This window comes from Styela clava, chromosome 4 (genome assembly GCF_964204865.1).
Source record: "Styela clava chromosome 4, kaStyClav1.hap1.2, whole genome shotgun sequence".
Classification (NCBI taxonomy): domain Eukaryota; kingdom Metazoa; phylum Chordata; class Ascidiacea; order Stolidobranchia; family Styelidae; genus Styela; species Styela clava.
In genome coordinates this window covers 4,615,042-4,642,989 of record NC_135253.1, presented here as the reverse complement: position 1 = coordinate 4,642,989, position 27,948 = coordinate 4,615,042, and the positions used below count along the sequence as shown (strand labels likewise).

Genomic DNA, 27,948 nt, shown 5'->3' with positions numbered 1-27,948 from the left:
ATAGCTGCAGTTCATTAGACGTTGCGAGTTTCGTAAGCTGATTCCACTTGGGTTTGAGTAGTTGTCGTTGGGAGAGCCTGTTCGTATATGGCAGAGTCTTCTAGCAAGTTCGAATATGAGGGTTGAGAAGCTAGGTCGTTAAAGGTAGTAAGTAATTGAAAAATAAATAACGGTTTAATTTGAGATATTGGCGTTGACAAAAAAAAAAAAATTTATGTGAAGCGGAGGCGCACAGTGACTTTCTTTTTTGAATGTTTTCCGACTTTTTTATATCACTTAAAAGCAAATTTCAAAACTTAACCTTTAACGATACAGAAAGTACTGATCCAATCACTTTCAAATTTTTAATAATCCGAGATTGATATGACTTCCGGAGGGCGTTTACTTTCTATTCTAAGGCTCTTTCAAGTTTGCTTATCTTCATATAAAATATTTTTGCTTTCATCACGAAAAAAGCTGGTGAATGTGACATGTACTAATTTACAGTTGGTTAATCAAGAATATAATTTTATTCATAGAACGGACATTTTCTGCATCTGCAATATTTTTTACTACCTTTTCCTTGTATAGTTTCACAGTTGTATTCTTTTGCTTTTGCAATATTTTTCAACGTCTTTATCTTCTTCATCAGCTTGTAAATGATAAAGGCGGAGACTACCAGAAAAATCAGAGGAATGAGAAAACCAATCACGAAACTGACGATGCTGAACTCGAACGATTTTTTTTCTAAAAAATTATATTATTTCAACAAAAACCTAAATATTACAGATTTCCTGAATATTATTGAAATTTTTTAGCTAGCAACAAGTACAACTCAACGTTTATTAAAATGACAAAATCACCATTTCAAAAATGAATGTTTAATGATATTATACCTAATTCTAAGTCGAAAGAATAGATTCCTAAACACTATATATATATTTCAATGAAGGTTTTCCAAATTTTCTCATTTTTTCGAAGGAAATGAACAGCTTAAAGTCTCACGTCAAGTGGTGTCTGCTAAAGTTAGGAGTCACTATCATGAATTACTTATGATTGACTGAATTCCCAATGATTACTTCTAATTGAGTGGAGTAAATGTAAATATTTAAAATTATAATATTCGAATTCAATTTATACCTTTTAGAATTCCTACACAAGAACCTTTGACAAGCGAAACACAATTAAATATTTTCAGAGATGCCGAATAGTTACGATTTGGTTCTGGTTGAAATGAATACCCGGACGTTGACGTCACGTCTATGGGTTTCATGCACGTCTTCGGGTTTGCATCTCGTGACGAAACCGGAGTTGAAGTTAGATTCAGTTCCTATAAATCATCAGAAAAACATTTCCATCGGAATTAATCGTGTTGTTTTATCGATTGCTAAATTTTGACTAAAAATCCGCTTAAAAAATGATGATATATGAGATGTTGAAGTAACACAAAGAACCAAATCTTTGAGCTGAGTTAAATATGAATCGAATACAGAATATTATAAAATGCAATCTGCCATTAATATCAGTAGACAGTGTTGGATGGATCTACTATCTTAAGTGACGGAATGGTTGTATATTCAGTCAAACGTCACGGCCTAGTATGCCCTCTGTATCAACAATGCAAATATTGACTAACCACGGTATATGAATCAACAGTCTCCGTCTTGTTAGATAGTGTCCAAGAGATGACACAAGTTTGCGTAACCTTGTACTGTATAAAAGATAACGATTCTGCAAATAAAGTTGTTCCCCCTGTTGTTGCGCTTTGGGTGGCAGAATATTTGGTTGGGCAGATATCTTTTGTTACACACGCAGTTATCTGACGAAAGTAATTTATATAGACATTTTATTAACGCAACGTATACGTGGGACAGAATACAGTAGCTTTAAATGATGCTGAAAGGAGAGATCTTCTGCAAGAATAAGAACACAATAAATGACTCGTTGTATCTTGACTACCTCACCACTGAGAATGATAATTACACGAATACACGGTATATCACACCAATATTGCTTACTTTAATTTGATAGGTCGTGGTAGGCGACAAACTAGTTATTGTGGTTGACTGTTTCTCAGATGTTGGTGAATCCACCCATCTTGTTGATTCCCTCGAGGTCGGACTCACTTCTATTCTGTAATACAGAAGTGAGTTTACAATAATATCATAACAGAAACGGTTGCACAATATCAATCCTTAAATATTCGCCCTGAAGACTACGTTGTCCTTTTTTTGAAATTGTTGTCGCAGTGTATGTAGCCTAATGGCAAAAATGGTACTACAACATTGCTATTCAATGACCGGTACTCCCGAAATATGTGAACCAGGATGACGGACACTGGAACGTAGAATGTGTACCAAGTCAGGGTGAGGCCATAATTGTATTCTAATTTTCTCTATTTTAGTTCTATTACGAGTTCGGGGACTAGCCATGTGAAAACATACTCGTACTACGTTCCGGTGTCCGCCATCTTGGTTCACATATATACTCCGGGAGTAACACAATGACCATTGATTTAGATTTGGATGATCTGGCTAGAGCCTCGTTCAGAGCAAAGAGTGAGACATGAACAAAATCTTGTAACTGACACTTGAATATTCATGAATATAAACTCACTTGTGCGGGAATCCAACTGCATTTTTATTTGGTTGCCATGTGATGATCAAGCTAGCGTTGCAGACGTTATTTGATGTTTGATGAATTGTGGGATTTCCAGCCACTGATTGAAAATAAATAAATAAAATTAGCAGGCAAAGATTACAAAATTAAGCCGAGATCGTTATTTATATTTACCTTCATATGATTCAGTTGTACCTTTGTCGGTTTGACCAATGTTAAAACGACAACTATAATACCCTTCATCTGCAATGTTTGCGTTTTGAAGATTCAATGTTGCTGATCCGGTTTGTAACGATTGATAAACTCTACTCGTAGTTTCAGTTGATACTTTGTTAGATGCTTTGTACCATTCAACTTGTGTTGGAGTGCTGCAGTTTGTTGCAAAACACCTTCTCTGGTTTCCGTCGATGCTTTGTATTTCAACGAAAGAGCCATTGAATTCTGATGCGGAATTTGAGAATAAATTACATATATATATAATATATAATAGTTTATGAAAAGTTTGGTAGTTAGTTCATGTAACCATAAACGATGTGCATTAAAACAATCTAAAATATATTTTCATAACAAGATAAAATTGATGAATAGTAATGTCATTTTGTTTGCAATACGTTTTAATATACGTGATTGAAGCCAGTTGAGTTGTTTCTTTTAATGCTATAATAGGCAGTCATTGATCCCAACTATCACTATGAACACCTGAATCGATGTGCTCATAATCAAGATATACAATAGAAAAGGTAATAATGAAGGCGAATTATACATTAAATAAAACGAACAGAAAAAATTCAATGTTACCTTTCTGGCAAATGTAGTAGAAGTTTTCAGAGCACTCCACATCGACCCACTGGTAACGCTCTCTGCCAACTGATAAACAATCTTCTTCATTAAGGTTGTTGGTCCCGCCGTTGGGTTGATTACCGCCCCTGTAATATTGGAAATTCTGACAATAGGGTAGGATAGGATTTACATATTTATCCCGGGGAGAGGAAAGCCGATAAGACGGCTTAATCATATGGCGAACCACGGCCTCTCGTCCGGTTACCAGTCCAGGTCGGGTATGAGATTAGTTAGCCAGTTATTTGTTTTCGGAAGCATGGACTTGATGGTAGAGGAAGCTGTAACCGACCAGCGGTTACGTGAACCACCCTATTCCCAATATACCCTATACCCAATTTCACGTCATAAGAGTAAAAAATAATAATACAAGCTACTCGTTTCTAAATATATATTGTCCATGTTTTTACAATTTCTATAAATAAAATTAGGAAACAAACCAGTTTTGATATCCCGTTTCTCCTCTCATTATTACATCAGTACCATCCCGCCACTTCCAATCTCCTTCTGTAGCTATGTCGTTTCCACCGATATAAAAAGTGTTTTCTGCACCATTTATGCTAGGAATATAAAATATTATTAGTTTTAGAAAGGCAAGGAATGGTAAGAAAAGGAGTATTTGATAAAAAGCTCTCAGTTTAATATATTTGTTGATGAACGATAATTATACGACGTATATTGCAAGGGGCATAAGGCGGGCACAAGAGCGGGGAGGCATAATAGTGTTGTATTAACAGTACGGATTTTATTATAGAAACTTGGAATTGACGTAAGACTGCATCCAAGCAAATATTAAAATCCTGTGCTCATTCCACCAATCCTATATATCTTTTCGAAAATGTAAGTTGAGGTTTTTCCGTTAAAAGCGTTGATCAGAATTGAATGTGTGAACGTGTTGCGAATTTATTTGTGGTTTAACAGTATGATATCTATCAATTTGTTACTTTTTTGCCCTACATTGTATAAGTGGACTACGGCCAACTAGTTTTTGCAGTGTTACGGTAACAGTACATACAACAGGGAGATGAAATACAAACAAAAAGCTTGATCTAATCTAAATAAAAAAGTATCTTAAAAAGGTTCTTGAAAACATGAAGAAAATGAACAGTCTTAACTTTGTGAACAACGTCGACAAAGTGTTATTAATAATGTCTACTATATATTGTTTGGGGCGAGAAATTGCTTATTTGAATGGATACCAAATGAGGTAGAAAACAATTTTTATATTTATCGACTGTTATAAATTTGTAAGCTAAGAGTTTATGTCAGAAATGGCGATTCGTTCTACGCGGGTATATTTATGATTTACACACTCTAAAAGATGAATAAATATCTGTGTAGTATTTATCAATAGAGTGATTTTTCAGTAAATACCTGGTTGAATACTAGGTTGTGCTTTGTTTATATTAAATTTTTCACCATGGTTATAAACAATATTAAATTATCGCAAGCTGCAGGATGATTTCTAATCGTACGAAGAAACTCGTGCAGGGAAATATGAAAATCGTGATCCACTTTCATTTGCTCACTTTATGTTTAGCTCTTCGGGATACCAATGAAAAGGCCAATTACTTATTTATAGTAATAAAAGAATATTCAATATTATATAATAGATAACCCGTGACAACAAAAATAATTTCATTATTAACTCACGGAAATGCTGAATTAATAACTGCCGTTATGTTCTCATTATCAACTTTAGCCAAGTAACCTCCCAATCCTTCACAGGAAGAGTTTGCGTCGTTGTACCGTTTATGTTGTTTGAAGAAAAGCAGTTCAAACCCATCAACGCATTCTTTCTTCCAAGGCTCTGAAAAGCAACGGTGTCGGTCATTGACATCAGTTTTTATTATCGAACAATAAGATTAATATAATAACGAAACTATTTTAATTATTAGCAGATAATTGTTAAAAGGGCTGATAGTAAAGACCGCATCAATCTTAATTATTGATCAAATATATTGTGTTCCTCTTTTTCCAAAAGCATATTTCCTCGATTAAAACTCATTTCTCAGAACATGCTTTCCTTGAAATTCTATGCCACCAAATTTTCAGCTCGTGATATTTTTGACTTGAACACAATAAAAAATGTATTTTTCGAAATATATAAACGTTATTCTGTAAACGAATTGTTTGAATAAAATATGAACAAATGGTCACAATAATCAACTTACCTTGAGCTGAGGAACCTGTGATGATTACCAACACAAATATCACCAATAGCATATACTTCATACTTAATATCTGAACAACAGATTTTTTTGTCTATGAGCTAAAAAAGATTCCAGGACGACGCAAATTTTAACTTTTTTCAATTAAGATTTTCAAGTTTTAGTTTGCAAAACTGAAATTTACAAAGCTCTTTTTCAACTATTTAGAAAAATATAAATAGAATTAAAAACCAATTCAAGTATTACGACCTGATAACCCTGATAATTTACCCTGCAGTCCAGATTTAATTATATGCTACAAAGAAATTTCAGAATCCATCGATTCTTTCTCTTTCCACCGTTCCTTGGATTATTCACTTGCATCACCAATTTGAATGGTAGTGTTCGACCTACTGTGTTTATATGATATCTGATAATTAAGCATCAATGATATATTTGACACTACTGCTTCGTAGTCGTAGTCTTTATTTCGAATGTTATCGCAGAAATAGAAGAAGTCAATCCTAGTCAACTGATCTCTCAGTCATTCTCTGTATTCCATACTACTACAATGAACCAAGCACATCTTCGTTATGATAATCACAATACAAATCAGGAGACGTGAAATCAAATTCAGAACCTATTTGTTGGTACTTGATTCGACAACGATGATTAGTAGTCAAGTAAATAGTTGGCAATATTGCTTGATTAATGTAAAAACGACGCGTAAAAGCGTTGATTCAATAAGTGTGCTCTGCAAATCGTTGATTCAATAAGTGTGCTCTTAAAATCGGAAACATATGGCGTTCTAAGAAAAAAAAATACGCTGATACATTGAACTATCGGGGAAAGTTTGCAAAGGTTAAACTAAACTCTACTGAGGAAGCGTTACCTATCAATAAAGGTTTTACTTCTACTTGTAATTTTTTCTTAATGAAATATTTTATTACAGGGGACCTACGTATAAATAACAGTAGTCACATTCTAAAAATATTTCCCGTACTACTTTAAATATTTTTCACCACGTATTGTTAATAGTTGCTCTAATTTATTTCCTTCATGATATTTTTTTCTTGCCCAGGTATTGCTCGTTTTTACCGTTCTTTGTTAGTTGGTTGAAAATTTGGTTTCATCATGAATAAGGTTTCCAGAGTTTTTTGTTATCTGTTATTTGGATTGTGTATCTTCACAATATATATACGAACATTTGTCATTGCAATACATTGTGTGCTCATTGACTTCTGAGGAGTTCAGATCGGAGTTACACTATATTAAACGTGTATCAACCAAATAACAAGTGAGCGAACATGCAGATAGGGTCAATTTTCCCCTAAAGTTTGAATTGTAAAATTAACTGATAAGAGAACACCACTTCATTACTTCTTGATGAATGCTCGACTGGAATATTGAAAAACGACACAAAAGAATCTTGATGTACTGAAACATATGACTTTAAAGCAAAAGGTAAGCTAATACGTTGAACTATTAGAAAAAGTTTGCAAAGGTCAAACTTTACTCAGAACCTTAGTAAACTCTTCTGAGGAAACGTTACCTATCAAGAAAATTTTTACTTCTACTTGTAATTTTTTATGAGCAACAACAGACTTCTCTCTAACAAATATTTGTGCCATCAGTCACGTAGGCGTATTGGAGTTGTAAGAACCGGAATGGTTTATTTATTGACGCCATACTTTGAAGATTTAATGAACTCATAATGTTATATTAATTACATTTACAATTGATATTCAGTATTGTAATTGTACTTATTAGACATATTTAATTAGTGATGATAAAAAATCAATTGGTGCCCAAATTGTCGTCCCCGAATGGCCCGTCAAAACCACCAATTTCCACCTCCCGTGCTCACAAATGAATACTCAACAGTTCACGTTGAATGTGAGCGGTCGTTGTGACGTCAAAATTACGTATCATTTATACGTACTTCATGAAACTTAAAAATTGCGCGTTTGCGATCTGGTCAGGCTTAGTCTACTGGGATAGATAGCACCCCCGTTCTACTTTGTTTTGGCTTTGTGTCCATCTATTTGAGCATCGTCCTCTTGTCTTATAAACAATTTGTAGCGACATCCTAAAGTTCATTGTTTGATTCAAAAGGAAACGAAAAGAATAGAACGATTTTCCGCAAGAATACTTTAATACAATAGACACCAAATTAAATTTACTACCGATAGTGGCATTTTAAAAATACTTTTACTCCTATTGTTATTTTTATCAACATTTTTTGTAAACCACAATCACAAATCTTGGTGCAAAGTTAAAATACGTCAATTCAATTTCATCTATTTACCTCGTCATCGTCTGTATCCCATACAACTCGCACCTCACGGAACAAATCAGGATACGTGAGATCAAATTCAAACCAGGATTGACAACGATCAGTAGACAATTACCGGTAAGTAGTTTGTAATATTGCCAAATTAATAGATAGCGAAACCCCATGTCATTATTTCTAGCCAAAAGCTAAACTAAAATACCGGTAATGTAAAAATGGCACATAAAGTTTTTCATTTAATTAGCGTGCTCAAGAATTCGGAACCTATGAAACTATAAGCAAAAAAGTACGCTAATACATTGAACTGTCAGAAAAAGGTTGTAGACGTTGAATTTTCTAATGCGCCTAAATGAACTTTACTGAGTAATCGTGAAATCGAGAAATTTTTTACTTCTACTTGGAATTTTTTTTATAAGTAAATACAGACTTTTAATCTGACGAATCACTGCACATTGAGTTTGTAAAAACTGAAATCGTTTATCAATTGCCGCCTCGATGAAACAATTTTATATTGCAATAGAAATAGCTCAATATCTAAATAAACCGCCGCGCATCTCGACAATCATTAAATGGAATCAAAATACGGACCAAGAATAATAATACGGGCGAAACGGGAACAGAAGAGTAAAAAAGTGGATAAATTGTGGGTAAAAGGAATTGAAATATTCCTTGTATGTCACTCTGTTGAAAAAATAGTCTCACGTCACCAAAATATGCAAATATACAAATAAATGCGAAACATTTTTTAACGACAACGTTTCCCTAATTGAAACGGAAAGATTATATTTATGAACTTATAATAGAAATAATGAAAATATCTAAAATAAAATAGTGTATTTGTTGCAAGAAAAAACACAAAATGTAAAAACGTTTTCAAGATAAATATGATCATACCAAAAGTTGAAAAGGAAAGATTGCTCCGTCATCGAGAACACAACAACATTAGGTTAAAATAGAGAAAAAGTGTTTTCACTATTGGACACGGGAATACATTTAAAGTTTAAACCCATATTAGTTGTTAAGGCTGGTTAACACGAGCAATAGAAAATGAGCAAACGTCTCAACAGAAACGTTTTGATTCTTATTGTTGCAATATAATAGAATGTACAGAATTATACCAGAACTAACAAGTCGTTTATAAGAATGCATGGAAATATATATTTACGACATGACAGACATAGATCACCACACTCATGGTGAGAAAGTGGATATACTGTAGATAGATTGATAATTGCGTCGATCCCTCTGTAACATGGAGATGCCGATTGACACCAACATGATTGACTATACTCTAGCAGCTAAGACATTGATTGTCTGTTATAAGTTTGCCGAGTGTTTCATGAAGTAAAATTTTTTTCGAATTTTTTTTACATTTTGTAATATATATACCATAATAGATACTGCAAAGCTGAAGTTAATTATGCGTTGTAAGTTTCGTAAGCTGAGTTCACTTGTGTTTGAATAGCTGTCGTAGGGCAAACTTGTTCGTATCTGGCAGTTTCTTTCAGCACATTTGGATATGATGGTTGAGATGCTTTGTCGTTGGAAGAGGTTGCTAATTGTTGAGAAAATGTTTAAATGGCATTAATAGGAAAATTATCGATTAGATATAAAATATTAGTGTAGGGGGCAAATTTAATTTAGGTGAGCTGGCACACAGCGAGTTTCTCTTCCAAATATTTCCCAAACTCCGGATTTTTTTATATTACTTTAAGAGCAAATTACAAAACAATGCAAATTAAAATGTTTTTGATATTATAAAGATTTTCTGATCTGCAGCAATTCTCACTACCTTTTTCGAGTATAGTTTCGTAATTGTGTTCTTCTACGTCTGCATTTTTCTTCAACTTCTTCTTCAGTCTAAATATCATCCAAGCGGAGACAAGAAGAAAGATCAAAGGAATAAGAAACCCAATCACGAAACTGTCGAAGTTGAAGTCAAACGATTTCTTCTCTAAAAATTATATTAATTTAACAAAAACTTAAATACTACAGATTTTCGAAGTATTATTGAAAGTTTTAAGCTAGCAACAAACACAACACGATGCTTGAGAAAAGGACAAAATCACCATTGTAAAATGAATATTTGAATGACGTTATTCCTAATCATTACATTATGCAATGTTTCATCAAGTGTTTCCCAAATTCCCTCATTTTGGAAGGAAAAGAACTGTTTAATGTCACACGTCAACTTGTGTCTAAAGTCATAAGTCACTGTCAGATGATTTCGTTTGAAAAATTGTATAGTTCTCAGAACAGCAGTTGGTATCTATCTGTTCCATTGAATTATTTCCTGAATCGTAATACTGATTTAGGTTTCTGACGAAATCATATATAAATATAGGTCACATCACATAGTTTTTTGATATCAGCTAATTGCTAACAAATAAAACATATCGGAAACTTATAATATCTGCGATTTGTGTGATATTTTCAAACTTTCACGCTAAAAATAAACTTTGAAAAAGCAAGAATTGAAACAATTTCATTAAGACAATGCGCCGACCACTCTTTATGAATTCTATATGAGCGATTAAATTATCAATGATCATTTTCAATTCAGTAAAGCAATTGTAACATTAGAAAACAATAATTATTGAATTCAATTATTACCTGTTGGATTTCCCACACAAGAACCCTTCACAGGCCAAACGCAATTGAATATTTTGATCGAAGCGGAATAGTCAAAATTTGGTTCAGGTTTGAATAAATACAGGGATGATGACGTCACATCTATGAGTTTCGTGTTTGTCTTCAAGTTTGAATTTCGCGAAGACACCAGCGTTGAAGTTAGATTCAGTTCCTATAGATCAGGTAAAAATTTGCATTAGAAACACTCATGTTGTGTCACCGATTGCTAAACTTCTCACCAACAATGCCCTTTGGTGACAGATAAGACGTTAAAGTAAGCGCGAATAACCAAGACTTCGAGCTGAGTTGATTATGAAGCGGTAGACAGTGATAAATCTACGATCGTAAGTGACAATCGATTCTGCACATATTGACTTACCACGGTATATGAATCTCCAATGTCTGTCTGTTTTGTTGGATAATGTCCAAGAAATGACGCAAGTATGAGTATCCTTGTACAGCGCAATAGACGATTCAACAGATAAAATTGCTTCCCCTGTTGTTACGTTTCGTGTGGTAGAATATTTGGTTGGACAAATATCTTTTGTTACACATGCAGTTATCTGATAAAAAAAATTTAGGAACATTATAATAACGCAACGTATAAGTTGGGCTGAATAACAAGGTACCTTCGTGACTATCGCACCAGAGAAAATGGTAATCACAAAAAATAAGTTATATATATATTATTATATATATTACATATATTATATATGAAAGAGATACTGTATTATACAAAGATTACGTACTTTAATTTGATAGGTTGTGGTAGCCGACAAACTGGTTATTATGGTTGACTGCTTCCCAGATGTTGGTGAATCCATGCATTTTGTTGATCCACTTGAGGTCGGACTCACTTCTATTCTGTGAAACAGAATGAATTTACACTGATAATAATACAAGAAACGATTGCACAATATTAAACATTAAATATTTGTTACTAATGGCTATTGCCCGTCTCATGGTTGAAATTGTTTTATTAGGGCGTAGGGTCCCAGTGGACATTGATTTATTTGTTTATAAGATGTTTAACATTATGCACGACGGTGCCGGGTAGTAATAACAAGATGGGATTGTCATGTTGACGTTACAGGATAAAGATTCGGGTGCAACCATCACCTTACCAAAGAGTCTAATAATTTTGACAACGAGAAATTAACATCTCGTTCACTACAATATTGTTACAAAATGACCACAGATTCTGGTGGCTTGTCCAGAGCTTTATTTGAAGCAAAGGTTTGGACAAGGACAAAATCATTCGGTAAAACATGCATAATGGTAAACTCACTCGTGTGGGAATCCAACAGCATTTTTATGTGGTTGCCATGAGATGATCAAGTTAGAGTTGCATGTGTTATTCGATATTTGATGGATTGTGGGACTTCCAGCCACTGAAAAATAAATAACACAAGATTAATAGGCAACGATTACAAACATAAGTGAAAATAAATATTTATATTTACCTTCATAGGATACCGCTGTAGAATTCCAAGTTTTATCAATTCGAAAACGACAACTATAAGACCCATCATCTGCTATGTTTGCGTTTTGAAGATTCAATGTTGCCGATCCAGTTTGTAACGTTTGATAAACTCTGCTTGTAGCGTCGGTTGCTACTTTGTCAGATAATTTGTACCATTCGACTTGTGTTGCTTTGCTACAGTTTGTTGAAGTACACATTCTCTGGTTTTCGTTGAGGCTCAGTATTCCAACAAAAGGGCCCTGGAATTCTGATGCACAATAAGCGAAATATGAAGATATATATAAATGACACAGAATAGTTTATGAAAAGCTTGGTTCGTTACATTGCTTCTTGTAAGCCAAAACGCTGTACATTGTAAGCAACTAAAGTATAATTCTATAACAAACAAAATTGATGAAAAGAATTTATTCATAAATAAGACCGGTGCAAATTAAGTGATTGACGACAAATAATTGGAAATTTTCATCTCATGCAAGAATTCAGTGACACCAACAACTAATAATGCATCAATGTGATCAAGTGGTTAAACTGAATACTTTTAATTTAACTACCTGCCTTGTTATAATAAGTTTATTTCTACATAGTTGCCAATTCATTTATATTCTACAAGCAACCAAGTGCTGTCTTATTTCTTTTGGATGCATTCTGCCATGAAGTAACAACTACAAGCGCGAAGACCGACCTATCATTTAACTTCAACATTGATTAGTCGCATTTGTTTGTTTTTCTATACTTTTTCACAAAATTCTAAATAAATGAAATGAAAAAGTGTTTTGCAACTGAACGTTCTTTTAGCCTTTAATTGAACAAGCTTGCAAAACGAGGCTATTTTAATCTTATCACATAAATTTATCACATTTTCATAGCTTGATAAATCGCAGAAAAACAAAAAAGAGAACGAGGTATCTAATTTCACTCCATGGCGATTTAATGAGTATCCCCGTCTACTTGAGTAGAAACGAGTATGAAAAATCAATATTACCTTTCTGGCAAATGTAGTAGAAGTTTCCACCACAAGATACATCAACCCACTCATACGTTTCTCTTCCAACTGTCAAACAATTTTCAACAGCGCCATTGCTCGACGTCTCACCGTTCGGCTGATTCCATTTCCTAGTAAATTCAGATAACGTGATTATGAAATATAAATACCATGTGGTTTTCAATGAACCAAGGTGTTGCATAGGTATAGCTATACCAAATTATTTTCCAAACGGTCTTAGCCTTAAGACACTGAATATGGAAAGATTGAAAACAATTTTAAATTAAAAAGAGTTGGATGGTATTTAACCTGAGAATCCAAAAAACGAATTTAGCTATAGCAGACAAGAGCATTATTCAAGTTTCGTTGCATATATTTTATTTTTTTTGAAATTTCATAAATAAAGCTGAGAAACAAACCAGTTTTGATATCCCGTTTCTCCTCTCATTATTACATTAGTACTATCCTGCCATTTCCAATCTCCTTCTCTATCTATGTCGTTTCCACCGATATAAAAGGTGTTTTCTGAGGAGTTTGCTCTAAGAATTTATAAATATTCTCAGTTTTATAAAAACAAAATCTATCACCATCTTATAGAATTATAACAGGTCATACAAGATTCAGAAAGTAGTTCTCAAAAAAAAATTTAAGCATCGAATTTTTGTTAACGAGCGATCTTCTTTTCAGTGTGTTGATATATATATAAAAGTGCATAATTTAAAGTATTACAAATTACAACATGCTCCTAAGTTGTGCCTTCAAAATCTCTTGTAGGTCAATAACCAAGTCGTAGCCTAGTGTGATTCATCTTAAGCTCTTCAAGACACCAATGAAATGCTCGAATCTCTCTTATGGTACAATTGAATATAGTCTTGAATAACTAGCACAATAAATAACCCCGTGATAACAAAAATAATTTTCTTATTACCTCAAGGGGATTGTTGCATTAAGGACGTATGTTATTCTTTCATTATCGACTTTAGCCAAGTAACCTCCCAATCCTTCACAAGAAGATTTAGCGCGATGGTAAGGTTTACGTTGCTTGAATAAAAGCAGTTCAAACTCATCAACACATTCTGTCTTCCAGGGATCTGTGAAACAAAGGTATCTGTAACTAAAATTAGTTTTAATATAGAACAAAGAAATTGTGATATTGACGAAGTTGTTTTGTTTATTAGCATTCAATTTTTAAACAGGTTGAGGGTAATGATCGTATAAACTTTTAACATTGATCAAATATATTGTGTCCCTGCTTTCAAAACAAAATTGTCACAATGAAAACATATTTTTTAAAACATACGCTTTGTGGAATTCCATCTCAATTCTTTTTTATGATAGTGCTAACAAAACAAAATTATAATTTTTCGAACTATTTAAATCTTATTCTTAAATAGATTGTATGAACGAGGTATAAACCAATGTTTTAGTTACAATATTCAACTTACCTTGAGCGGAAGCACTTGTACTGATGATCAAGGCAAATATCGCCGAAATCAACGTATGGTGCATTTTTATTAGCTGGGCCATACTTTTTCACATTTATGGTAAACTCAAATATTACAACCTAAATTTTGACTTCCTTTCTGATTGTGTTTTCAACTAGATAACTGTAATGGGTTAAATTCATTTATCAAAAGCCATAACAATAAAAAAATGAATTTAAAACAGTAGAGCAAACTTCATAAATGCGCTTCACTTTCCATTTCCTTAGTTTTTATGTTGATCTTAAATAATCGGCTTAACGTATGTGTTCTCTGTTTATATTTGTAGTGAGTTATTTCCACATTACTTTAGTCGAGCTATCATACTAAGACTAACTTGTTTATTATTTTATAATTTGTGGTAGCATCCATGAGACTGTCATATGGTAAATTACGAGCAGGATACTTGGCAAAAAGCGAAAACAATTGAACTTTTTTTCACAAGAGTACACTGGCACAGGGGTCGACACAGAATACTGATATATATGAAAAATGCAATGACATTTTAAAATAATCCCAGCAGCAACAAACATTATTCTTACCTTATTAATGTTTCTTGACACCCACTCCGCATACAATATATATGTAGTAATGTTACGTCTTTCACCTACATGGCTCAGCTGCACACCGAATCAATTTATTACCTCCCACCATACTAACAATATATTTATATGTCTACGCATGTCAAATTGAACTTTTAATCAACATTACTTCAATCATAATGAGTTATGTGTGCATGAATAAGTTATATAATATGCAACAGCACAATGCCATAAACAGGCGTCGCTTCCCTATAGGTTAAAGATAACGCAACTCTGTGATTGTATCTACCATCTTTACTTCATGTTATGATTATCAAGAAGTAATCGCCTTTCTACGTCACCCTCGGTACCCACGCATCTTACACTGGACCACTGTCGTTTTTGACATATTCAATAAATCATTATAAGGTTAGAAAAATTTCCAAAAGTATACATCTATCTATACGTGTAATCCACAATTATGTCACTCCTACAATATTATGTTTTACTCGCACATAACAAAGTGAGAACCATGTAACTTTTTTCATAATCTTTCACATTGTTTGGCTCCAACAAATAGGATAGGATTTACATATTTATCCCGGGGAAGAGGAAAGCCGATAAGCCAGGCTTAATCATATGGCGAACCACGGCCTCTTGTATGGTTACCAGTACATATTGGGTATGGTATTAGTTAGCCAGATATTTGTTTTCGAAAGCTGTGAAGCTTCTATACGTATTGGGTTTAGAAGAACTGCAATCGTTCATTGGTCCAAAGCAACCCATCCAATTTCATACATCTAGCTGAGACCTTTGTCATCTTTTTTACTTTCAGATGGGATCTGGCTGAATAATGCGTCGTTGATTTTGATAAATTGAATAAAAAGTGACGAAATAGCGTAAATGGATCGGAAAGAGCTAAAGAAAATACTAGAGCAAGGAAAAAATAAACAATTTCTTTCTATATCATTTTGGGCATTGACTAGTTTGGACCCCGGAGGAACGAGGATCGCGAGACTGAACTTTTTTAAAAAATATTGTTATAAGGAAAATGATTTTTGTAAGATTGGAGTTTGGCAAGAACAAACGTCTTTGAAAATGTAGAATTGTCTGAACACGATCACTAAGTTGCTTCATACCGAAATAAAGGAGTAGCAGAGGAAGCTGCTTGCATTCCCCAAATTTATATGCCAAAAACTTCCGCATTTTTGCTCCCGCATTAATTCGCTGTATTTTTTAAATTTTTTGTTTTCGCAAATTTAAAAAACTGCAATTTTGACTCTAATATGCTATGTGAACAATTCAGCTATGCAGGGGAAATTACAAGTTTTTCACGCGTGGATCATAAGAAAGATGATCCACGGCTTAATCGTACGACAAAGAACAGCTTCAAGTCCGAATTAGTGGGTTAATTTAGAAATGAAGTGAGAAGTAACTTCTGTCTACGCTAGGGGTTCTTAACCTTATTCTGCAAGCTTTCGTCGATCCCAAAGCTTTGAACAGAATCAACCAGTGGCGCAACTTTTATAAGACGAAAGCCAATTTAGTGCAAGGATTTACAAAATGAAACCGTATTCAATTAACGGAGTATGAATTTTTGATGTTTCAAGTGACATGCATCATCCAAACCACCAACCGCATGGGTACTCCACTGGTTATGTGATCATAGATAGAAAGAATTCTGAAGAAAGAGCAAACGTTTAGAATTTTTTAAAACATGGGAAATATCATGTGCCCCGCTCATCAGCACAGTGAGTGAGCACACACACACACAAAAAAAAATTCATTCCCAGCTAAACGAACAAGGCTTGGGCCAGAAATAAGCACACAGACAATACGCGAATGCATTGAACCTTTGGCTGTTGTACTTCTTAAACACTTAAGCTGATAATACCAGTTCAATCTAATACAAAGATAACGTGTGGAATACATTGTGATAAAGTGGTGAAGATAGTCAAAAGCCATGAAAAATCAAACTGGTCGAGCCTTGCTGAAAAGGTGATAAAGTGTTTTTAAGAAATCTCACGAGTCATTTGGGACCTCCTGAAGTATGCGCACCAAGATGGCGCACAACCTAAACCCAGATTGTGTACCAGGTTGGGGTTCAGGTTGTGCGACATCTTGGTGCGCATACTTCAGAAGTACCGTCATTTTAATGTGATTTAGACAAAAGAGATCAATGTCATACAATAATAGTAAAACACTTTTCGCTTTATTAGTATGTCCCTCACTCACATTCGTCCACTATTATCAGAGACCCAAAATACTGAAGTACTAGACTATGCTCATTTGATGAATTTAAATAGGCTTTTATTCAGTTATTTTTGACAAAGACATACATCATTGAAATGTGATAAAACACTGAATATTACCATAAACTTGCTCTTCAATTTCAGAGTAAATATTTGATAGATTATAAGATATCGTATAGTAAATTTTTCTGTAATTTGACAAAACAAATTTATTTCAAGCTTATACTGTAAGCTTTACTATAATTATGCAATTGAAAGTTCGTTCAGATTTTAGATTATATTTCTTATTAAACACGTTCTTTCACATCGCGGGCTTCGGATGCCGAGTTAATAATAATCCGAAACATTTTATGCAGGCGATTCTTTGTTTCGAAAACTTGTCATCCGGAGAGAACTTGGCTGGTTCAGCCGACCGTGAACCATCAGGAGCTAAACCTTTATGGTGTAAACAATGTTATTGTTCAATAGTCTATATTTTTCTTGGATCAAATCTTAATACAAACAAATAGTCCAACAACAGAAATTGAAATAAGAAAACAATTAATTGCGCATGATTATCCGAACAAATTCTATTCTTGGTTGACACATTTCACTAAAAACTCTTAGATATCAATATACTACAGTTACACCGTTGTGTCGCAACAGTTTAGGTCGCAGAAGACTTGTTGGAAGAAAAATAACTAACTATAACTTGGAAAGTCAGAGGGAGCAAAATACCCAAATTTAAAATTGCAACTTTGATTATATATGAAATGATGTTTTAAAAGCGTTGATGGCTCAAGTCATCCATTGCCCAGACTTCAGATACCAGTCAGATAAGGGATGAAAACACTGTCCATTGTTTTGCATAAATTGATTTACGATATTACTCAGCGAACTGATAAGGTCGTCCAGGACGGAGTGACGATAATTTTAAACAAATCGGCTATTATGTCTCTTCTCTAACATGCCCCGATTTCATATTCATTCATGTACACTGATTTTCAACTAGTTCGTAAAGCTACATGCCCCACCGGTATCGTTTTTAGGAACCCATGTTGTATTCTGTCGTATTCGCGTCATTGGTTCGATTAATTTCATGAGTATTTGCCTCCCGAGCTGGGACATTTTATCACTGCTGGTAGTAGTGCTTTTCCTAACAGTCTGTGAATACAAGACACTCATGTGAACCCGTCAAACTTCTGTTTGGTTATTAATCAATCTAGTTATGTTCATCATAAACTTGAAAATAGCTACCTTTTATTCATTTTTTTTCATTTAAAAGAGGTGAACTTTGTATGAAGCAAGTTATTGATATATATATATATATATATATATATATTAATCTTACGGTGATTGAGAAATAATTGGCGATGGGTCGTTGATCGTCGATGAATGTTATTTCGGCAGTTTGTGTAGCTGCCAAAGCGCAGAATTTTGCCGTATTTTCACCATGATCCAAGGAGTGTTAAAAGGAAAATACAAAAGATACAAAAGAAATTTGATTTAAAACAAGCCCTTGTTTTAAAACAGGGAGACCCGAACGACACAAGTACCTCTTCACGCTATAGTAATTATATAAGAATACCACCTATGCTTAGTTAGGGCTATGTTACATCAATTCAGTGAGTTTAGAGTCTAGTTTTATTGGAAATTTATTGATAGATCGTAGTCACGTTGGAATTCACGATCACATGTCTGAAGAACCCACTCTCACGATCGCATTTATTCTAAATAATTGCGAGTCTGTTCGTGAGCATGTTCTTCTCGGATACACATGTAATTGTGTGTGTAGTTATCATATATTTTTATATAATTTTTCAACTTATATAATCATGTATCGACAAATATATCTAATGAAACATTCTACCTCAATACACTCAGAAGAGTTCCGACGGGCTAAAAAAGCATAAGTCAAAATAGTTAATTATCAAATTTAAATATTACTAAAATTGCAAAGAGACTTCGATATGCAATCACCATAGAAATAACCTCTCATTCTGCACACGTCATTTAAGTCACCCATATTGTGTGGCAGACGACATACTCACTTGGGGTGAACGAAGAAAGCTCATGAGAGCTTCATTTTAGATCCTATTCATAGCTCAGTATAGTGAGATGATTTCCTTCTTACATTCGTTTTGTTTTACACTTTCGACAACGGTGTAGATGTAAAACTTTGTGAAGGGTTTAACGATGGTTAGCGCGACGTCAAAGGTTAATATACAATTGTTATATTGTGATTAGGATATGAATCCACTTGATGTCCAATTCATCAACTCATTAAATGGTACTCAATACAATATTAACCCTAACGGCGTAAATGAAAGAATGTAAATATAATTAGCGGGCATGTCAATTCATTTCAATAAGATCAGACAAACAAATATGAGCTATTGATTTTGACAGGATTAAAATTCTCGAAAAAAAAAACTTGAAAGAACAAGTCCGTTAGAATATCAGGAAATAAATAGAGAGGGACAAGGTTTTGACAAAGGAAATAGGTTTGTAGTTTGGACGCTTATTGTGGACCGTGTATATTTGATATTCTTCTAGTTGGGAGGTTTAGTTCAGCCATAAAAGCGTCAGTCCTAATACGTATCAGTGTATCAGACAAATCGGTAGTCGACCAAAAAATTCGAGTCAAAATTGCTGCGGTACTCGGAAATTTGGATCTCTAACATCCGAGCGCGCGGCTGAGTGAGATGACGCCACCAGAACTTACCTGAACCACGCATCTCGGCTGCCTTTCGACTATTTAGACAGCATCAGTTCAAGTCAAAACGTTATCGGGATTTTTGTTATTTAATGCTTTTTCTTGCTATTTGCCGTTAGTCATGTCCACAAAGAAAATACGAGACAAACGGAAAGAGAAGAGATGAGAAAAACAGTGACAATAACTATCATCTATCGAGTTGGAAAAAGAAATTATTGCAAAATATGAGAATGGTTTTCGAGTGTCTCATATCGTATAACAGTGTGACATGGCGAAGTCTACGATTTCCACGTTTTTGAAAAATAAGGAAATAATGAAGAAAACTAATGTTGCGCGGGGAGTGACAGCAATTAGTAAGCAAGCGCCTTAAATAAATAATAGACGAAGTGGAAATGTTGCAGCTTTATTACAATTACAATTATTGTTGTTCACGTTTTGATAATATTTCGGATACGTAAGAACGTATTAAAATAATTACTATTGTTTCTTATGGCAAAAAAGTTTCGGTACTCGAACAAATCGGTAGTCAAACAACAATCCCAAACGAATTATGTTCGACTATCATTATATAGTTATATTCATTCCAAATACCAAGGAATAGATCAAAGTTGATTGATTTTTTCAGGATTTTATCCGACATTGAAACTGAGACTGTATCAAGATTAACATAACAACTGATCGACGACTGATGATTTGTTTGTTTTTGAATTACAGAGAGACTTACCACTGATCCCTCGATCGAAATCTAGGAACAAATCCCAAACGCTTTTTTCATTAAAACGTCATATTAGGACAGGAGTAGAGTGTTAACTCGTCGGCATCTGATTCAAATTAGTAAATTACAAATAGGACAGGACTCACGCATCCCAGGGGGAGGGAAAACCGATAAGACGGCTTAATCATATGGCGAGCCACGGCCTCTCGTCTGGCTATGGGATTAGTTAACCAGTTATTTGTTTTCGAATGCATAAACTTGATGGTGGGGGAAGCTGTAACCGCGCGACAGGCGGTTACGTGACCAGCAATCCTCTCACACATAATTATTTCCGAATGGGATTAGAACCTGCGAAACCACGCAGGGTAATCAGGGGTGCGGTGGCGAGCGTATTCCTAACGCTTATCACAATTTGCCACATGGCCGAGCCGAAATAAGAGCATTTGGAAAGTCGTTAATAAATAATAAAATGGTCAAGAATTAGGCCATGAGATTTTCTCTTTATTTTTCTTCGGGGTTGAGTTTTTAGGACTTCTTGTGGTTAAGCATAGAACATGATTAATCTTGTATCATCAGCAGTGCCCAAACCACCCCTTTCCTCAGCAAACTTGACTTAAGAATTAAAATGTTCTAGTGACTTAATGTGCTTATTTTATCAGACCGTGTAACAGAGCGTAATGCGTACTTCACCTGCTGGACGTTTATTACTAACTTGTATTTGTTCGTTCGTGTTTCCGTTATTTTTGTTGCCAATATTGGAATACAATTCTGAACACGACGAAATGAAGTTTGATGTAAGTGCTGGTGTATGCAAGTGTGCTGAAGCATAACTTTGGTTTCTCTTAAGATATTTTAATTCAATTTGTTTTTCTGTTAGTCAGTCGCATTCCATCAATAAAAGACGGCAGTTTTCAGTAAATGTGGCCACAATTGCAATTACTTAACTGAAGTTTCGTCTCACATGATATAAACAATCGATAAATAGAACTTAGTCATATATCTATATATCATCGTTAAAATTATATACATTCAACATTTTGAAATCTCGTCGTCATTTTATTAATAATAATACAAAACTCACACTAAATACAATTGATCGCTGTTTCAGATATCGTATTGATTGCAAGCTCACGATAAGGTAAATAATGAATACATCACTATCCACACTTTTGGGAAATGATTTCAATTACATTAAATAGTTAATAGACGATCATAAGCAACAAACTTGTACTGATTTTACTTCTCGTTTATTTCAGTTTCATGATCGAAGAAATATGGAATTAATATTTATTGGAGGAATGCATCGTAGTGGCACAACGCTGATGAGAACAATGCTTGATGCCCATGATGATATACGATGCGGCCCTGAAATTGCAGTCATAACTGATGTGTTGTTTTTGAGAGAGGAAATTTCAAAGTAAATGTTTATGGATATTACTATATAGCCAAAAATTCTGCAAAAATTAATGAATATCATCAGTATTATGACATTAGTATTATGAAGTTTTATGAACAATAACGAAAATAAGAATTTATATGTATCCGATAAGCCAGGGGTTCCCAAACCGCGGCCCGCGGGCCAATTACGGCCCGCGAGACGATTTCAAATGGCCCGCCGAACATTAGTGAAACTATAACCGTGAATAAATACTAACACGTTTAACAATTTAAATGTGTTCATCCTTTTATGTCGTAGATGCCGCCAATTGTTACGTCATTATCACAATTTAAGCACGTGTATATCGTAACAATTCAATTATACCGGTATCTTAACTTACGTACCGGTATTAGGATTGCGTATATCTTGCAGCCTATTTTTCAAAATTTTCTCAGGGCGCTTAAGCGCGGCCTGACCCCAGCTTTTACGTCGGGCTTTTTTCGTCATCTCGCTTTACTGGCCCGCGAGTATCCTCGCCTTGAAATTTCGGCCCGCGGACAAATAAGTTTGGGAACCCCTGCGATAAGCAAAGCAGAAATTTATGTTTCCCCTCAAAAGCAATGCTGCATCAAGTGTGCAGAATGTAGAATTTGTAGATAGTTGTAAAAAACAATGAAGCATTTTTAAATGTGAAATATATTTGTTGCCATTCAGTGATCCAGTAATTGCCTCATATCTTTCCAACATTGACGTGTATCCTGAAATAACTGACAATGCTGTTGCACAATTTATTCTGGAAGTAATAATTCGTCATGGGCCACCGGCTATTCGCTACTGTAACAAGGATCCTTTTCAAATGAAGTATTCAAAGTAAGATGATTTTAAGAGAGTATCTGTACCCGTTAGTATGTCTTCACATAATAGATATCATTCGTGGAGTGTCTGATAATGGATAAGCTCTTGATCTAGACAAAAATAATAATCGCAAACACATTATATTTTGTCTTCTAAATTACATATGTTTCGTATCTACACCCTTGAATCGCTGTGTTTCCAAAATAGCTAAGCCTTGCCTAACACAATAGAATTGTGTATAATCTCATAACAGCAAACACAAAGCATTGAGATTTGATTTTGTTTCGATGCAACAATCAAGATCCCTGAGTATCCGGTTATCAAATGAATATATCTTCGTGATATATATCACATCAGTTGAAAGTTTTGTTTGTCACGCAATTAAGGAATGTTTTTCTTAAATGTTGTGACTAAGAAATGAGGTTAATTCGTTTGATTTAAATTGGTTTGTTGACTTGAACGACAAAATTCGAATTAAAAGTTGGTAACTATGACCTTCACGTCTTCGTAACGAATTCAAAAGCCGCTGATTAAACAGAAAATTTTACGTGTTTTTGAATCAACTAAAATGCACCTGTTGTGATTGGTAATGCAATTTCAATTAATGGTTTAGTTATAGAATTGACATATGTGCGAATATAACATTTTTTAACAATTTTAGATATCTCCATAACTTGTTTCCAAACGCAAAGTTTGTTTTGATGATACGTGATGGAAGAGCAATGACTCATTCTATCATATCGAGAAAACTTAAGATATGGAAGTATAACATTGATAGTTATAGGTGGGTATTGTTAAAATGAGTTCTAAGCAGCGCACAAATCGGTAGACTGTGTCAGGATTGAACCCAAATACACAGTTTACTAGGCCTACATACTTTTAAAATATAAGCCCTACTTGACCGTAATCTCCCAAACAGTAGGCCTATTATGATTTGATATTTCAATAATGGAAATTTTTATTATGATCAAAGACAACATTCAAAAATAAGAACAACCCAATCGGTTAGGTGTAACTTTTATAGAAATATGATTAGCCTATACTGTAAATCAGGGATCGGCAACCTACGGCCCGCGGAGCAATATAATCCGGCCCACGACGCTACACTGAAATATAGTAACAAAACAACTATTTTGCCGATTATATTCTTTACGTAACAGAATTTATTTTGAGACACGTGTGGACTACATTATATTATATTCTAACAAGTATATAATTCTCGTTTAATGAGCTTATAATTTTATTATAATTAGACAAATGGCAACAAAACGTGAAAAAGTTGATGCCGAGTCCAAATGGTGCAATGGCGCAGAAAATATTCAAATGATCAGCCTTCGAGCGTTGCTTGAAATTTAACGTCGGATCTGAGTGAAAAATGTGATTCATTGGCCTTCCATTCGGTTTTTAACTGTTTAAAAATATGTGCGGCCCGCCAATGACTTGCAACCTTTAATTTTGACCCGCAAGCGATAAAAGGTTGCCGACCCCTGCTGTAAATGGTTATTTGATGAGTGGTGTTTACTGTCAAATGTTTAACCGAGGTCAGTCTTAATTACTAATCTGATTTAAATTTTGTATTCTCATACTTGATTCTACTTCACAAAGAGCACTGTTTATTTTTTCTGATTTTGAATTGGATTCTCGATATATATATCGGAACCTTATAATACATTTTGTTTCAGGGAAACGCTGTCAATATGGAACGAAAACATCGAAATAATGTATAAACAATGTATAGAGCTTGGTGACAAGACATGCCTACTTGTACATTACGAACAATTAATATTACAACCAGTCTCAACTACCAAAAAATTGTTTAAGTTTATGGGAATACCTTGGAGTAGTGCAGTTCTGCATCATGAAAAATATACGAATGAAAGTGATTTCTCAACGTGAGCACATGTAGAAATAAAATGTTCTTTTTATCTGTCATATATATGTATTACCACTGTGTTTTACAAGGTATTTTACATCGTCCGTCAGTCTAACTCTAGATAAGCAGCCATTTATATCTAAATAGCTTAATTTATATTGAAAATTGCTCTAAAATGATTGCACAGTTGGGAATAAACAAACAATTACTCATGACCTATAAAAACATCAATTCCTAACCTAAACTAAAACAAAAATATTCGATAATTCTGACTTATTTAGTTGAGCTGTCCACTGAACAAGTACCAAATCCTTTGTATTTGAGTGGGCTCACGCAATGGTAAAACCACTCTATCTATATTATCTTGACAGGGCCGAGGTATCCACTGATCAAGTATCCAAACCCCTGTATTTGGCCGGACTCACACAATGGTTTGGAAATATTCCGGAAGACGTAGAAAAAGATATGATGAAAATTGCACCAATGCTAAGTGTTCTAGGATATAATCCAGAAGACAAGACCCCCAACTATGGAGAACCAGATGAGTTCGTCAAAGCAAAGGTTATCGTTTTTCTATTCCTGCTATTTTCTTTATATATACACTTCTGTATTATTCCAATTTTTCTTGTTTCAATCTTGAAAAAATCTTCTTCTTTTTTTTCCCCGGTTTAATTTAATTTTTTTCTTCATAAGAGATAAATGAAGAATATAATTTTACAGATTAATAAAGAAAAGAAGAATAACATCACAAGTTAACGTCTTTATAACGGGCTACACAACGCCGCAGTATGGTTGCTTGATCTCATTGTAATGAAAATTGTTAATACATTTGCAATATATTACAACTTACATATTATTTATACCAGATAATTATGTTCAGTCGGACAGAGATTGTAATTGGCAAGTGTTGCTTTATACCATCATATACGGACTTTTAACGATGCTATAATATATATATATATGCCAAATCATTAGGGCTACATTCTATCAGTATTGCTGTGTTGTGTCACGGACCCTCTTTGATATCCGCTGTAATACATATTTTTTTATTTCCCCCTAGACCAGTAGTTCTCCACCGGGGGCCGGTTGCCTCCCAAGGGAGCCACGACACAAGGCTAATAATTTATTATAAAGCGACTTCGTTTGCATACTTTTCATTTGAAAGAAAATCCACCTCAGTTTTATTACCTCAGTCACAAGGTGTATTCACTTTCTTGTGTGAGCGAATTGTTTGATCATAATTGAATTTTGAATATACTAATCAGAATAGTCTGTTAGTAGGCCATCTAACCTGCAGACGAGCAGTTCGCTAGACTGCGAGATCACTGTCGATATTATTACTGCAGAAGCCTATATGTAAATTCCTAATGCCCAAAATACAAAAATGGAACGACAGTTACGTTGGCTTTGTTGATGACATCGCTGCCGATGTATGCTAACAAGTTTGCTTTGAAATCGAAGAAAAAGACTTTTCGAGTTTTTGGTTATCCCTTTGCGATTCTTACCTACTACTTAGTAAGAAAACTTCTTCATTGCTAGTTCAATTTGCCAGAACCTATCTGCGCGAAACTATTTTTTCTGCTCTTGTTACCAACAAAGCGAAGTCTGGGAACCGTCCTGATGTTAGACAGTCCCAAGCGCAAGATTCCCATTGATTGTTCACTAAAAAGCTCTTGACTTACTTTTTGCCCGTGGTTTGTTTTTGCATTCTATAAAAGGTCGTAAATACATAATACAATCTAACACGTCAATTTTTTTTAGAATGATGAACATGGGGGGGGGGGGGGCGGCACGAGTGCAAAGAGCCTGCGGAAAGGGGCCACGAGCCGTGAACGGTTGAGAACCACAACCACTGCCCTAGACTATTTTGCGTACTCCTTATTGCTTATTCAATGCCGTTTTGCCCAGTCTGGCTATTGGAAAGACACTAAAATTTGAATTCGGAGGTGCGGTCAGATGATAAGTTTCTCTGCCTTCTTCGTCCGGTTAAGTCGGAGTTGGTTGCTTTTTACTTGTGTCTGCTACTTATCCTATTTCAAGTGTCGAGTTCTTTCTTTTCAATAAATAAACAATCCGCAATCTTGGGTCCTATCATATAACAAACAGAACTATAACAATGGCGAGATTGCCAGGATTTGGTCGACAACGAACCGTGACAGTTATTTACTCGCCGGCAGTCCTCACTCCAAATTGTAGAAATGTCACTCCGCAGCGCGATCAACTTTGGAGAAAGTTATTAAACATTTGGCTGGCGGAAACTGACTTTTTAACGACTATGACTTCCATTGCTGTCGTTAAATATTGTAAAACCTGGGTAGTTCAACTTGGTTGGCCCAGAGTAGTTCGATTACGACACTCGATATGTTGGCCAATTCTCTACCAAATAGTTCAATCTGTCTTCGAGATTGGGTCAAGCAAAACAGAGAGTCCTATTCTGGCGCCATGACCAACAGCTACTAACGTTCGTACCGACACCACCATATGAACTCCACACCAGCCTCATCGCACCTGTCCATACAGTCATATATATACTGTATATATATAGCAGCTTGTCCCAGCTGCGACGACGTCGAGTATCACATTTCATATAATATAAAACCTGAGAATACATAAGTTATAGGTATGCCAGGTATTATATATCGGGAGTGTATGTATCGTAAGCATATCCGGAAGCATATTATACATCAATTTGGTAATTTCATGAATATATACATCGTTCAATCCCGAAAGGTGCATACGCTTATAAACAGGACCCATGCAATGACGCAGTGGAGTCTTACTAATAACTCTGTTGTAGGACTGCGAGAAAATAGAGTCTATTTTTATCAGTTGTGCCCCAAACCACAATCCTGTACGGAACATAGGAAGTTTCAGATCCTCCAATCCAGGCTTGAATATATGAAGATTGTATTAAGTATATATATATAGGATAATGCATGCAAAAAATTGGGGTATGATCTTGATTGGGTAATATGCTTTTGTAATGATCGACTATTAAAATGAGCTAAAGTTAATTGATATTTTGACGAGCTAGAACTTTTCAATGTATTTAGAACATCATCAACAGTTTCAGGTAAAAAACAAGGCTTGACATTTTCATAATTGAAATTTGACGTATCAGGAGTTCCTAGTTTTCTTTCTATTCTATATAAACAATTCTTGAATCAAAAAAAAACGCTTCGAACAAGATGGATAAAAATACTG

General features: G+C 34.6%; 3 protein-coding genes across 4 annotated transcripts; 1 reads left to right on the top strand and 2 right to left on the bottom strand.

The window, feature by feature from the left end:
- Positions 1–14: 14 nt before the first annotated feature.
- LOC120325701 (uncharacterized) lies at positions 15–5,840 on the bottom strand. Its single transcript, XM_078111572.1, has 11 exons — positions 5,610–5,840; positions 5,089–5,245; positions 3,876–3,995; positions 3,397–3,524; positions 2,773–3,039; positions 2,596–2,698; positions 1,998–2,112; positions 1,616–1,798; positions 1,120–1,309; positions 556–726; positions 15–130 (listed from the first exon to the last, which is right to left on the bottom strand). The coding sequence occupies exons 1-11, from the start codon at positions 5,668–5,670 to the stop codon at positions 15–17; spliced, it is 1,611 nt and encodes a 536-aa protein (XP_077967698.1). The 5' UTR covers positions 5,671–5,840.
- Positions 5,841–8,095: 2,255 nt separating this feature from the next.
- LOC120325826 (uncharacterized) lies at positions 8,096–14,564 on the bottom strand. Its single transcript, XM_078112182.1, has 11 exons — positions 14,420–14,564; positions 13,903–14,065; positions 13,394–13,513; positions 12,975–13,105; positions 11,973–12,239; positions 11,798–11,900; positions 11,259–11,373; positions 10,889–11,072; positions 10,492–10,681; positions 9,671–9,832; positions 8,096–9,433 (listed from the first exon to the last, which is right to left on the bottom strand). Exons 1-9 carry the CDS (start codon positions 14,499–14,501, stop codon positions 10,575–10,577), a joined length of 1,272 nt encoding a protein of 423 aa, XP_077968308.1. The 5' UTR covers positions 14,502–14,564; the 3' UTR covers positions 8,096–9,433; positions 9,671–9,832; positions 10,492–10,574.
- A 6,713-nt stretch (positions 14,565–21,277) lies between these two features.
- On the top strand, positions 21,278–26,460 carry LOC120325690 (protein-tyrosine sulfotransferase 1-like). Of its 2 annotated transcripts, XM_039391792.2 has the most exons (7): positions 21,283–21,432; positions 21,895–22,055; positions 22,731–22,886; positions 23,533–23,655; positions 24,554–24,763; positions 25,116–25,305; positions 25,465–26,460. In XM_039391792.2, exons 1-7 carry the CDS (start codon positions 21,316–21,318, stop codon positions 25,498–25,500), a joined length of 993 nt encoding a protein of 330 aa, XP_039247726.2. In that variant the 5' UTR covers positions 21,283–21,315; the 3' UTR covers positions 25,501–26,460. The 2 variants fall into 2 exon arrangements, with proteins under 2 accessions (XP_077968139.1, XP_039247726.2); XM_078112013.1 differs by lacking the exon at positions 25,465–26,460 and having other exon boundaries at positions 21,278–21,432; positions 25,116–25,437.
- Positions 26,461–27,948: the final 1,488 nt, after the last annotated feature.

What these genes read in the sequence shown, in the direction of transcription:
- LOC120325701 (XM_078111572.1), bottom strand. Translation starts at nt 5,670, where the DNA reads ATGAAGTATATGCTATTGGTGATATTTGTGTTGGTAATCATCACAGGT. An exon ending in TACAACTGAATCATATGAAG is followed by an intron (nt 2,699 to 2,772) that starts GTAAATATAAAT and finishes ATTTTCAATCAG; the next exon opens with TGGCTGGAAATCCCACAATT. An exon ending in GCAGTTGGATTCCCGCACAA is followed by an intron (nt 2,113 to 2,595) that starts GTGAGTTTATAT and finishes TCTGTATTACAG; the next exon opens with AATAGAAGTGAGTCCGACCT.
- LOC120325826 (XM_078112182.1), bottom strand. Translation starts at nt 14,501, where the DNA reads ATGGCCCAGCTAATAAAAATGCACCATACGTTGATTTCGGCGATATTT. An exon ending in CTACTACATTTGCCAGAAAG is followed by an intron (nt 12,240 to 12,974) that starts GTAATATTGATT and finishes ATTGTGCATCAG; the next exon opens with AATTCCAGGGCCCTTTTGTT. An exon ending in TTGGAGATTCATATACCGTG is followed by an intron (nt 10,682 to 10,888) that starts GTAAGTCAATAT and finishes CCTGATCTATAG; the next exon opens with GAACTGAATCTAACTTCAAC.
- LOC120325690 (XM_078112013.1), top strand. Translation starts at nt 21,316, where the DNA reads ATGCGTACTTCACCTGCTGGACGTTTATTACTAACTTGTATTTGTTCG. An exon ending in TTGAGAGAGGAAATTTCAAA is followed by an intron (nt 22,056 to 22,730) that starts GTAAATGTTTAT and finishes GTTGCCATTCAG; the next exon opens with TGATCCAGTAATTGCCTCAT. An exon ending in AATGAAAGTGATTTCTCAAC is followed by an intron (nt 24,764 to 25,115) that starts GTGAGCACATGT and finishes TTATCTTGACAG; the next exon opens with GGCCGAGGTATCCACTGATC.